Source organism: Sinohyriopsis cumingii, chromosome 15, assembly GCF_028554795.1.
Source record: "Sinohyriopsis cumingii isolate HCF-2022 chromosome 15, ASM2855479v2, whole genome shotgun sequence".
NCBI classification, from domain to species: domain Eukaryota; kingdom Metazoa; phylum Mollusca; class Bivalvia; order Unionida; family Unionidae; genus Sinohyriopsis; species Sinohyriopsis cumingii.
The window spans coordinates 57,009,780-57,024,441 of record NC_142975.1 but is presented as its reverse complement, the minus strand read 5'-3'; the positions used below and the strand labels follow the sequence as shown (position 1 = coordinate 57,024,441).

Below are 14,662 nucleotides of genomic sequence, written 5' to 3'. Positions count from 1 at the left end.
TCTACCTTGAGGCCCTCATACAAAGGAATTTATTTATTTTAGCTGCATCTCTGAAGCCACTGGATATATTGGGTTTGGAAGAAGGAAATGGAGTGGGCATTTCTAATCTCAACTGGAATACTATTCCAGAGCAGAGTCCCAGAGTATTGGAAACTATTTTTAAATAACTCCTTATTTGGTTTGGGAATTTTATACTGTTTGGTAGACATCCCGTACAGAAATTTCTCATGGATTCCATATGGAATACTTATGGAATCCATATGGAAAAGATATGGACTGAAAAACTTATGGAATCAGACAATTTATTCCATATCAATTCCATAAGGACTTCACAGCAGGTGAAAATTCCATATGGAATAAAGTTGCAACTTTAATCCATAAGCACTTTTTTCCATATGGAAAGCAGGCTCATGTATAATAGCATCATGGAAAATACTCTCTGAAGAATTAATAACCTAAACTATCTGATTCAAATAGAAATATTGGTGGGAGTTAGAGTACATGTTTATGTTAGACACTGTAGCTGATGTGGAAGGATGAATATATACTCATATAAATTTGAAGAAACACATGTATGTCAGTTTTCTTTTAATTTATTTCCACAGATGTTTAAAAACAAAGACATGACATTTTTGTTTCTTGCACAATTTGAATGATTTTCAGCAGGATTTATATTCCCTGTTTCTGATAGCTGTAAATGTATTGTTTATTTTCGGAACAATAACTTCTTTCCACATCTTTCTGTATTATATTACTTGATAAAATTTTGTTATTGTTGTTGTTGTATTTTTTTAAACTTAAACTGGATTTAACTGTCCTCAAACAAGTTTTCTTGTTTTCTGTTTTAAATTAGAATTTTGCTTTTCTCCTGACCTGAATCTGATTTTCCTCGATACGAACCCTTTTTTTTAATATCGTCTCTGAAACTTTTTTTTAAATAATGCTCTATCTGGTCCCATTTTGCAACGGGCTTTCTAATAAGTATTTGTTCGTTTATAATTTAAAGGATGACCGTTGCAAAGAGCTTTCTGATGGGTCAAAATTTTGTACTTGCCCAATGAATCATTGCATAACAGAAACTGATGGGAATGCTAAACATTGCAATTCGAGCGGAATATGAGTTTGAATAACCATTTGAAAAATGTGCGGCAATGAAAATAGCTTGAATGCAAAGTCGATGGGAACGCAATTCATCAGTCTGTATGAAAAATGAACGCCTGCTGAGGACTAACATTTTGCTTTTTGTGCCATAAACAGCTCTACAGTAGCGGCTAACATGCTAAATAGGACAAGGAATTGAATCAGGATGATTTTGAAGTTATATAGCTCAAAACTGATTAACTTCCGGGATGAATTTAAGGAGGACAACGTATAGATCACTGGTGGGAATTCTTGATAAATACCCATGTCTATCAAAGATCATCATATCTTTGCGGAATTTTCTAGGCCCACATGTAGAATCATCATTCAATATCATGCGGCATTATTGTGTATATTATCAAAATATTCTAGGTGTGTTGGAATTCAGTGTAAAATAAGAGTACTTATATCATGATAAACGTTTGTCACAGCTGCTTATGAAACAAGGACTAATTCAAGAGACCACAACAGCATCATAGTTTGTACATTAATCAAAAATCAAGTTGCAGTACAAGTGACATGGCAGGCTTCTAGCATTACTTCTTTTCATGTCTCAAAACGATACGTTTCTATAATTTTTCATTATTTTCACAGTTGAATTTTTCAATGCAGATTAATATTTTATATATGTTTATGTATTCACAGATGCCTGTGCATATATTCCAGGCTTGATACTTTGATTTTTAAAATCACTTAATTATTTAGTGTCAAGCCAGATTCTTCACATCTTGTTGTATATACTGTAATATTGTACATAACAGATAGAAGGCTTTAAGGTAGATAAGTTCTGTAATTAATTAAGTTACCTTCTCTAAATAAAGTCATTATTATTATTAACTCCCATATCTCTTGCCTTGGATGTCATATAATAACATCTGTAAAAAAAAAATCATACAAACTTAATATCACCTTGGTTAATAAAGTCCTGTTTAATTCATATTCATTATTAATCTGAAACCTTCTGAAATGTGTGAAAAACCTCTGAAACTTCAGTAAAAAACTATATAATGATCAAAATTTTAGTGAAATCTCACAAAAGTTTTAATCAAAAATTTGTGAAATCTCACCAGACTTTTCAGTGAAATGAAAAAGACTTAAGTGATGCCATCATGGATTAGGCTTTGTATGCAAGAAAGAAAATGAGGACAAGAAAAACCTAAATTTTATTTGATAATGTCTGTCAAAATAAAATTTATGATCCATTTTAAAAATTATGGTGAATATTTATCATTGATTCCCAATAATGTCTAAGAATCATTAGGCAGTATAATAGAAATCTGAAGCAGATTTTTTTATGGTTTAGACAGAAAGCGCTTAAAAAACCTGTCTGAAATCTGCCTTAAGTATGCTTAGAAAAATTCGTACGGGATCAACTATTACCAAATTCCATATGGACCATTTACAAATTCCATATGGTATATTTGCCAATTCCATATGGACTATTCACAAATTCCATATGGAGTATTGCCAAATTCCATATGGATTATTCAGAAATTCCATATGGATTATTGCCAAATTCCATATGGAATTTTAATTTTATTCCATATGGACAACCTACAGATCTCATGGACTAATTAGCATATTCCATGAGATTTTCCATACAGAGTACGTACGGAGTCCATAACATTTTCCATATGGATACACCAAAATCCATAAGAGTGCTTCAACTATAGAATAAAAATGTACATATGGATATTGCTGTAAAAGTATGTATGGATTCCAATATATCCAATCCATGTAGAAAATTTCGTACGGGATAGATCACAGGTGGTGAGTATTACCAGGTAGCCTATACTGGAATAGTGATTGTAAATGTTCAGGAGCACTATTATGAGATATCCTGAACATTAATTTGGCTTTTCTCAAACAGATTCAGTCTTTAATAGGTAATATTCTTAAACTAACAGCTAAATTTTCCTTGCTTTCTTTCTGGATTGATATTTAGCCCAAATGCTCTTTTTTGAAGATGTGTCAGCTTTGCTATGTTTTTATCATTTGAATTACCCCATACTGTATTTACAGTAGTCTAAATAGGGTTGTATGTAACTGTTATAAAATAGTTTTCTGTGCCTTTCAGGGAAAAAATTTCTTATCCTACTGAGAAGCCATAAACTTGAATTGACTTTTTTTACTGATATGTTTGACATGTTTAGTCCATAATAGGTTATTATCTGCCAAACCAGGTGGTCTGTCATGACAAACCATTTGCAAATTTGTATCCTTCCATGTCAGACATAGTTCATCACTATCAAGATTTGTCCTTCTTTGCCATGTTGAGATATGTAATATTTTAGTTTTACCGTATTTACCACCATGCCATTGCATGTGCACCAGTTTTCCAGTTTGTTTAGGGCATTCTGTAAAGAAATTTCGAGTTCATGCTTTGTGTGTTGGATGTCTAACAATGTTGTGTCATCTGCATAGAGATCTGAAGATGATATTGAGTCTCTTAGTAAAAGTGGTAGGTCATTAATAAATAAAATAAATAGTAATGGACCTAGAACTGAGCCTTGTGGTACTCCATATCTAAATGTTTCAGGTTCAGACAGAACATTATTTACGTAAACATCTTGTGTTCTCTCACTTAAGTAAGAAATAAACCATCTAATTGTTCTTCCATCACACTGGTAGATTTTCATTTGCTTCAAAAGGATTTCATGATCCACCATGTCAAAAGCTTTCCTGAAATCTACAAATACAGATCCTATTATTCTACCTTGGTCAAATGCTTGAAGCCATTTATCAGTTAGGGAGAGATCAAGGCAGTCTCACTGAGGAATGTTTCTGTCTAAAGCCTGATTGATTAGGGTGTAACAGCAAGTGTTTGGTCAAATATGACATGAATGAGTCATGGACATGTTTTTCAATTAATTTTGACATGTTTGGTAGTATTGAGATTGGTCGGTAGTTATCAGCATCATCCTTAGAACCAGATTTGTGAATAGAAGTTACTTTTGCAGTTTTCCATATTTTGGGGACAGATGAAGTTGCAATACTTAAATTAATTATGAATGTTATGCTATCTACAATAGCAGAGTCAGAAGATTTAATGAGTTGTGGACCAATCTGATCAAGTCCTGTAGCTTTCTTGGTATCAAGACATTTTTTAACAAAGTTTTTGGATACTGGTGGGATAGAGAAACATACCTCCTTAGAGATTTTGCTGCTGCAGAACTTTTTCAGTTCATTAAAGTTGTTTTCTATCACTGGTTCTTATAACTTTGTGGTAATGTTGGTGAAAAAATCATTGAAAACATTTGCAATGTCAGTGTTATCAGTTACTATGGTGTCATTTACCAGAAGTGAGTGAATTTTATTTGTTTTTTGTGCATTCTTCCAGAGAGTTCATTGAAGCATTTCCAAATGGAGTTTGTGTTGCTCTTTTTGTTTTCAAGCAATGATTGATAATAAGTTTTTTTTAGCTTCTTAATCATACTTGTTATCTTCTTTCTCCATACTTTATATTGTGCATGGTTTCCCATAGCCTTGAATTGGTCTCATGTTTTCATAGCATCTATTATTTCAGTAGTAAGCCAATTAGGTTGAATTTCAGTCTTTACTCGATGTACTTTCAGTGGTGCATGCTTAGATACTACATCCACGAATAAGTCAGTCCACACACTCAGAGCTTCATCTATGTCATCCAAATTTTGGATCATATTCCATGGAACTTTATATAGGTCATTGAGAAATTGGTCTTCATTAAAATATTTGAACGATCTGTAAGTGATCATTTTGTGTGTATTTTTCTTATTTTTCTTGCATTTAACCTTTCTTGTCAAAAAAGTAGAATAGTGGTCACTAAGACCAACATTGTCTGGTAGGTTGGTATAAATGTGATCAATAAGAGTGCTCGATTTTTCTGTTACCCTTGTGGGCTCATTTACCAGCTGGTCTAGGCCTAATGATTTGATAAATTCCATCCAGTTGTACCTTATTTGAGTACTGAGGTCCTTATTTATATCTCCGAGTATATATGTTTCTTTCTCCTATGCTAGAACCATTTCCATTTGTTTCAAGAACTTATCATTCCAAATTGCTTTGAAGGAAGGTGGCCTATAAATGAAACCAACTAGTAATGATTCTGCATTATTTTGAAAAATTTCCACCCAGCTACTCTCAATTTCATGTGACTCCAAGTCAAGTCGCCTTTCTACATTTACATCTTCTCTAATGTATACAAGACACCCCCTTGCTGTATCTCTGTCCCTATGTAATGGTTTATTGTAGCCTGGACAGTGAAATGGATCATCATTGTGGTTAACATTTAATTTGGTTTCACTGAGTCCTAAAACATGTACATTATTTTCCTTGGAAGACAATATTAACTTAATCTGGTCTATTTTTCCCACTACACCTTGTACATTTAAGTGACTTATGTTAAAACCTTTTGTATTTAGTTTCATATCAATTATATGTATGTCGTCATGCAATGGGGTACTCACTGAGATTGTCTCCACACTACTTTTATCATTCTTACACCCTATTTCTATATTTAAATGTTCATATATATTAGTATCTTCAAAGTCACATACAAACCCTGAAAATCCATTTACATTTGCATCCACAATAGTGTCCATTGAATAGTTAGAGTCAAGTGTCTCACTATGTACATTTAGATTTGATGTAAATGAAACATTGTCATTCTCCTCTTCGCCAGCTGAATAAATTTTCATTAAAAAAAATCTGTCCTTGTTCCACAATATTACATGAGCACATGTATATTCCAGAAAAAATAATGGAATTAATCCTTTTGAATCCAAGTAATTTGAAATAACTCCAAACCAAGTACATGTAATTTGAAATAACAGCACAACATACAAAAGTTTAACAGCCCAGCTTCTACTGAGATTAATTCTCCAAAACATGGGTTATATGGGTTTTCTAAAACATAAACAAGGGTCATGAGATCATCTTCTGGTAGTTTATAGAAGCAAATACTTGTTACAGATCAAGTTTACTCAGTGTGACCCTGACCAAAACCAACAACTTTTACTCTAAGGAAAAAAAAATTTAAAAAATTGTTTATATCTTAAAGACAAGGTCCCATCATAACCTTGGAAACAACCAATCATTCTAAAATAAAACAACTTGTTTACGAAGGTTGCTACAAATTCTGAAACAAGGTCAGGATTTAGTTCAACACCTGGTGTTAATAAACTAACAGTCAAGGTCAAATTATTTTCAAATAAAAGTATCATCTCTAGTGAATAAATTTACATTTAATATCATGTAATAATAAATAATTCTTTTAAAACTGACAAACAATTAAATTGAAATAAATATATATTAAATCAGATATAATTAAATCAAATATACATAACAGGTTTTGCTGTGATCTACCATAAAACTCACACAAGGTAACTTTCATGATTTTCTGAAAGTTTGATGCTTGTATTTTAAAAGTTTTGTAATTTAATATTAAAAAAGAAAAGATCACAATCAATCAAATGCTTGCCAATCATTGAAGGTGGTTGTTTGTAATATTCAATTCTAAACATGTTAAATCAGGAAGATGGCTGGAAAAGGGGAGATCCTTTGTGTTAGTTTACAAGAGTATAACCAATACATCTTACAAAATTGTGCTTTACAAGTGGAGGAAGGCCAGACCTTCTCTCAATTGTTAGAATGCATGTGCATCATGAGCAATGCAATGCTACTATGCCAGGTGTCCCTCCAGTGCTGGGGATGGGGGTTGTTAAGTTTACAATAATGATTCAGAAAGATTATTATTTCTTTCTTCATGCAGTAATCATCTACGACCTGTGATGAAAACCATGTGGAGGTGAGTCTTAACTTACTGGCAAAAGTTTGGATTATTTATACAAGTTCACATAAAAGATATTAAATCATCAGAGAATCATCAAACAAATTTGACATCTTAATGGCCCCAAGGCATTTGGAACTAAGCTATCTGACAAAATAGGATCAGACCCAAATAACTAGGGGAAACTGGCTACTGAGAAATTACCTAATTTACTTACTTATCAGTCGCAAAATGGATTATGCAGCTGACCAGGAAAATACCATTGGGAAGAAACAATGCAATAAGTGCAGCAATAGTTTACATACTTCCTAACCTCTCAACTATGAGCACAAGGTATGTGATCCTCCCTGATTTATTAAGAGATAAACTTCTTGATAATACCATTGACAAGTCAGACTTTGCACAAAAGTACAACAACCCATGCAAATACAAATACCACATTTGCAAATGGAAACATTAAAAGGTCATGTCCAAAATTCTGATGTAACCAGTTTTTAAGTACCAAGAATGAATTTATTGGCCACAGCCATTCATGACCTGGTAAAGAAATCTTGAAAAGTATATGACACCGACCTTGAGAATATTTTTAACAAATGTGAATGAGATACATTCTTCCATGCAAACAGCAAAGTATTTCTCTGATGGCAAGTCTGCAGATGTAAAGTTTATAAGTGTCAAATACAGACAAGTGATATTATTGATTGCAATAAGTGTCTTGTAAATGATCTTGCTTCTAGACAAGAGTCTGAAGTTGTTTGATTGAATGAACAACATTTTCCACTAAATGGAAAAGATCACTACCATTACATTAGTGGATTGTCTCTCCCTTTTAATTGTGAGTTGTATTTATTCCACCGTTTCTGGTTTGTTTGGAAGAGTGATGAACCTGACTGGCAAAAACTACCCAAGCCATTCAAGAAATCAAGAAAAACAATCCACAGTATCACACCTGTACTATGACAAAGCACTTCAAGTCAGGTTTGGATTAGTTGCTAAGATGCAACCTTCTGTCTTCTATGCTGTTTATCAGTTTCTCACCTCAGCTTCCTCATCTATGCATATGCAGTATATAAGGATGCTCAAAATAGAATAAAGTTGTTGTTTTAATTGAAAGCCCATCTCTTGATATTATTTTTGATATGCAGGATAATAATGATGACCTCAGACTTCATAAATCTGAGGCAATCTTTGGAAGCTGTAGGTCAGTTTTATAATGAATATGCCACTCTGGCTGTGGACAACAGGAGACATGGAACAATATGTCACAGCTGTTTCTGTTTCTGATTTGATTAATCAGGTAAAGATCAAGTTGGTCCTGACATTTTGGCTCCTCAGAGCAGTGAGTATACACTCGGTTTACCCATAGGAATAGGTATTTTCATTCAGCAATAGAATACACTGGGAGGTTAAACTAAATATTTAAAGTTAAACATGTCAGTACAATAGTAATCATGCTGATGGTGATTATGCAGCTGTATGAAGTTTATACCACAACTTTTCTGTTAGACATAGGAATTATTCTGAGCTGCTTTTTATTGATGATAAAGCTAATATTCCTACTGGAGAACAAGGTGTTCCAATGACAAGTGTTGCTGGGGGTGGGGGAATAGAAAAGGTGTTCAGACACGTTCTCCACTGATGATTGCAGATGATGATACTGATATCAAATTAATTATTACCTCATCCAGTCTACTTATTTGTGACATTCCAGACAGCATTACTGGTTCACTTTACAGCGGTCAAGTATGCACTAAACTTAAGAACACAGTTTTTCAACCATGTTCCGTATTCAGACATGCTGCAGAGGTTTGAAGTCTTTTGGGAATAACTGGGGTCCTAAATCAGCAAATCAGCAAGGGACCTCCACAAATCGGAGAAAAAAAATCACTTTGACTTTGGGAAAAAACCATGGGGGGGGGGGGTGACAGCATTAGGGAACTGGGATGTTTAATGACTGAATCCTCATTTTACAATCATGTCGATAATAATTTTTAATAATGCACTTTTTCTAATGAAGTTGTTTGATATTCTGTTTAAATAACATTTTTTTCTCTCAAAATATCTAACATTTTAAAGATCGTTCCAACTGGTCTGAACAACCATCACGTGTACACGAAAGATCTGTGTATTACATCACTGCTTTTTGTCTTCTTGATGAGTCTGGTTCCTGTACTGGTATTTAATAGTAACTTGCCAAATCGGTAGTCCACAATTTGGGAACTAGACTAACACCACCAAACAAGATTCCTTTTTTTTCAAAAACACGCGACATTTATTTCGTAACATGTCTACTTTGAAACTCAGTTTTTTATTGTTCATTCAGTACAATGTTAATGTTGTAACTTCATTGGAAATTATACATATGAACAACAAAAGAAAACAAAGGTTAATCTTACATTGCTGGTCTGTTCATGGCTACTGAACATGAGCCTCTGCTCTCTGTACAAATCACAGCCTGGAGATCTATACATTTGGTACAGTTTCTGCTTGTGCTTTTCAAAAGTAAAAGGACTATTGCTGTCATCGGAACTAATATCCATCAGACTTTCGGCTCTCTGATGTTCTAAAAATTCAACAAACATGTTATTTAGTAAATCAACATAGAAAATAAATGAATACATGTATTTCAATTAAATTTTGCAAAGAAAATTTAGACCATATTCTACTTATTCAGTTGTGTCCTTCTGTGTCTTTGTGTGTTTATCTGCTGTATGTACATTTGCCTATGAGTGGATAATTTCTCCCACATCTGAATGGGTTCAATACGCATGATCAATATTAATGTACAGACTGTATATTTGGTACCCTCTACATTTGTGTTTACTTTCAGTTATTAATAACAAATTTCTTGCATTTTCATGCAAAGAACTTTTTCTTGTTAAAAGTTTGCAAAATTACAAATTCTTGCCTTTTAAGAAAGAGCCAAAACTTAAAATTAGATTCATATTCTTGCCTATAACCATTTATATACCTGATCAAAAAAAAAAAAAATTAAAGATTTATATATGGATAAAAGATGGTACTTTGAATTCTGAAAAGAAACATAAACCTGTGAACAATTTGCATTCAGCATTTCTTCTGCTACATATATATCTAGCTGAGGCACAAAAAATAATGAATTCTGAAATGTCTTCCATTTATTAATTAATGCCATAACTTTAGGAATTTGTTCTGCTTAACCATTAATTTTGTGACAAGTAATGAATTCATCTACAGTTTGAAAGTGTTATTGAGGTTATTTTAATCCTAATATAAAGGCTAATAAATTAATGTTGTCTAAATAATTATCCTTTAAATATCGTTCATGGATTTTATCGACAAAACAAAAATTAAAACTTACTTCCTTATTTGCTTAATTAATATATATAGATCCAACAACCAAAGTATTTGTACATTAAGTCAAGGAACCGTCACAAATTTGAACACATGATTATAGTATAATTATTTCAATCACAGAGCAAAATTTCTAAGCGGCATATGGCCAATTTATTTTGCATTTAAAAATTATTAAATATTTCAATTTAGTTTGCAAAACATGTGAAAAATAAAACAAAAACAAAAAGCAAAGTACACAAAGTATCCTATATTTACCAGCAAGAGTGAAATGTCTAGAAGACATATAGACTGTATACTTTTCCTTTTATACAAGCAAAGTAAACCTTGAGTGAAATTTCTACCTTAACCCTTTACCTCATGCAAGCATTTTTAGATGCCTCTACTCCATTCACATGGAAGTGCTTTTTGACACCTCTAATGCATTCGCATGGAAGCGCCTTTTGACGTCTGCTGCAAATATCAGCCATTTTGAGCTGGTTTTCGTAGCGCCACCTTTGGGGAAAACCCCCCTATTAGATACTACATTCATTTCTGCAAATGACAATTACGTCAGATGATGTGGTCACTGTTTATGCACTGGTCGATATCTGCTATTTAAAGTAACTGGGTCATAATCTCCACTCTCCAAAATGGCGGTTGCGGATTTCATTCAGTACTTACAAAGTTTTCATGATTAGAATCACAACTATGAAAGATTCAATAACTTAGGTAAAGGCTCTGATATTGATGTAGGCAGCAATTAGTTTTTATAAATTATCAAAATCAGATGACTTCGTGATGTAGACGCAGATGAAAAACATGTAAATTTTGAGTGTGGAAAATGGCAGCTATGGTTGGTCATGCATCCTCACTGACATGATGGTGAAAGAGTTCTCTCAAGATTTTAAACCACATAAAAAATTCTTCCGTGAAAAATAATTACACAGCTATAACAATCGGACTTGACTCTTAAATTTTTCCACACATAACAGATGTGACACCACAAATGTAAAATGGTTAAAATTGCTGTTAAACGTAACATACACTACACTGCTTAACAGTTCATAGGCAGGCCTATGCGTATGCAGTTGGCTAGGTAACAGGTGTTCTATTTATAGCGCACTGCATTTTGTCACTATGCTCTATGAGGTAAAGGGTTAAAGATGAAATGATTGTCCTACCTGGTGTTTTAGGTGACCGTTGCATTTGCAGATCTTCAGAACTAGTTGAAACATTATTTTCAAGTGTTTTGTCCTTTGGTGGGGAAATTATAGGCTTGGCCTGAACTGGCACTGAAATTTGGCAAGGTTTAGGTGTAGCAGGCTGTGTCACAAATTTTTTAATCTGCTGATGTTGTGACTGTGATCCACTTGTTTGGAGGGATGACAAACTTGAAATCTGTGGCACTGACGGGCTGGGTGGAACTTTGATGTAAGAATGATAGAAAACTGGTGGTATTATTGGAGAAGGTGGAACAATTGGTTGAGAGACCAGATGCTGGGCAGCACCTGCAGGTGCCTTATTTCCATGGGACTCAGAACTAGCATTCCTTTTGAAAGCCTGGTTACTATCAGCAGCTAGAAAGGTACAAATCAAAGTTACATGTAAATTGTAATTATGGTAGTACCTACGTAGGTATTTAATTAATATATTTATCTTAAAGTATATGTCAACATAATCATATAGGCACCTTTACTGATCTTAAACAAAATGATAAAATTTAATTATAAAATAACTTTACCAAAGTCTGTTCATTTCTGACTGTTAAGTAAACTGGACCTTAGATGTCATTACACAACTTCCTGGCTATAATTATCAATCACCATGGACATTTACAATGGCAACTGACACTAAACTGGGTAAAGAAAAGTGGTCATCAGGTCTAATCATTACCAGTACTGGGGGGTATTTCCATTTTATTCCAATATGCTTTGCTTGCATAGCATAGCATGAGATATTTAATCTGGTTTACAATCAGTCACACCTCTTGGTTGGCCTCATCTAGATATGTCTACCAGTAAATACCTTAACATTGATCTGTATTCCTTGTGGCATTTATATAATGATCTTTCAAAGAATATTGATCAATGACAAATGAAATAAACTAAAAATAAAAGGTTTTACAACATGATTTATTTCTTCAAAACTGAAAACAAAACTAAGTACAGTACATGTACCAGTATTTAATGTAGGATATTTGTCTTAGCACCTTCTAAATTTCTGTCAAAAGACTTGTATGTGACACCTATTTTCATTGTTTTTTTTTAGTGATGAACTCCAACCAATCAGAGTTATATTTATGCTGATTTTCATTGCTTGCAGTTTAATTTTGTCAAGTGACTAAAAGAGTGCATTTTCTTTATTTTCATGTTTGAAATAGTATCTTACACTATGCTTTCATTTTCTTGTAAGCTGAAATTAAAAGAAACATAGGCAGTTAATGTTGTGTGTGAGTTAAGGGATTGCATAATACCATATGTGTGGGTCTGACTGACTATGCTTAGAGTTTTGAATCAATTGTTTGTTTTTGGACCATAAATGAAATATTTATGCATGTTTTTGGACAGAAAAGTATATTTGGCCATCCAAAACCATGCAGAAAGTATGGTAATTCCACCTGACCTAATCTGAGATCTACCTGGCCAGTTGGTTGTTGTTGTTGTTGTTGTTGTTGTAGGGTTTAACGCCATTTTTCAGCACATGATAGGCTATACATGGCGGCCAGTATTAATGGTGAAGGAAGAACCCAGGAAAGAACCACCCACCCACGAGAAGCTACTGGCAAGCTTTCTCACATACCCACATTAGCTAAATTTGAGACTCAAAACCCATGCAGACAGAGGTGAGATGGCAGTGATCCGTAATGGAGAGCACTTTAGACCATTCAGTCACTCGAGGCCCCTGGCCAGTTGGTGGATTACCTTATGTATTTGACTACATCTTCAAAGGTCTCACAGCAGCTGATAAGCTGGCCAGTTGCAAATCTATCACAGGTCAATTACCCACACCACTGTGAAGCACATGCCAGAGTTCACTTGTAACACTTGACTTTACCAACAAATCTCTGACTTTTTTAAAATTCATCATCACACCATTAAATCTTTAGCATTTGCAAACAATTTTATATGAATAGCATGCCTGGTATATAATGTCTATATTCTGGGATGGTATATCTCTGTACACTGTCCCTGTTGAACACAAAGTATATTATGTTCATTCAACTTAATTCACAGGCCTCTTTATTATTTTCCATGGAGAGTATTGGGGTGGTGTGATCTCTGACTGTGTCAACACTGCGTTACTCTTTGATGACCATTGTGATGTTTGTAGCTTTGCCTGAAAATTATGTTGTATTCTATTGAATGGATTCTGGGGATAGATCACATATTTTCTGATAGTGATTTGGATTTGGTTTTGGTTTTGTGGGGTTTAATGCTATTTTTCAGTATATGATAGGCTATACAAGGCAGCCAGTATATTTGGTGGTGGAAGAAATAGTGAAGATGCCACAAAGAACCACAAGCCCACCGAAAGCTCCTGGCATGCTTTCTCATATACCCACAATGGTTGAGTCGAGACTTGAACTCATATAAAGATAGAGGTGAGTGATCTATAAAGGCAAATGCCTTAGACCACTTGGCCACCCAATGTCCGTTTTACTGTAATACTTTAATAAGTAGGATCTGAACTAAATTATACCATTATTAAGATTCTGCCTATACAAATCTGTTAGCTGGTGTGTTTTACAACTCACAAGATTAAGCTGCCATAATAAAACACAGTAGGAGAGAGAGAGCTTATCAGATTGATTTCACTTGATGCCTTGCCTTGCCTTGATAAAGCATACTATATGTGTTCATAGCATAGAAGGTAGGGTAAATTTGATCCCCTCTCCTCCAACTTTTAAAAGAAAACATAACTGTTCATGTTTTTTAATCCTTATTCATGAACTTTTCTCTGGTACCAGTGCAAATAGTGCTAATTATGCCATAAACTCCCTTCTTAAGCCTCTATGTAAGTATTGCATATCTAACTTGTGCACTAACTATCAAAGTGGGTCTATTCTAAAACTGAAAATTACGGAACAAAATTTCCTTCTCCATTTCTTTTTCCATTTGAAAACAATAGTCCCTTCAAGGACTGATGCTCTGCTGGGCCAAAAAATGTTCTGGAATTGTAGATAAGACCATTTCTTCTTTTGAAATTCTGAGTACTGAAACCATCTCTGATATTCTTGAACAATTAGACTTTCAAATTACCCATGTGGCAGCCTCACTGCATATAAGATCAGCATCATTTTTATTTTGAACAAACTGAACACCATTTTTTGAAAATCCCATGCTAATATGACCTTCCACTCTGACAAATTAGTGCCAAGATTTTTACTAAATTTACAGTGGCAGCCATATTGATGTCAGATCTGCAATATTTTCATTCAGA

At 33.8% G+C, this 14,662-nt stretch overlaps 1 protein-coding gene across 4 annotated transcripts in view; it reads right to left on the bottom strand.

The window, feature by feature from the left end:
- The window catches only part of LOC149781850 (uncharacterized), a 41,872-nt gene that overhangs the window by 18,736 nt on the left and 8,474 nt on the right, over positions 1-14,662 (bottom strand). For all 4 annotated transcript variants that reach the window (XM_089936044.1, XM_089936042.1, XM_089936045.1 and 1 more), the window contains exons 5-6: positions 11,404-11,799; positions 9,304-9,470 (exon numbers count right to left, since the gene is read on the bottom strand). In XM_089936044.1, the coding sequence (XP_089792170.1) occupies positions 9,304-9,470; positions 11,404-11,799 (563 nt within the window). The remainder of the gene's footprint in view (positions 1-9,303; positions 9,471-11,403; positions 11,800-14,662) is intronic.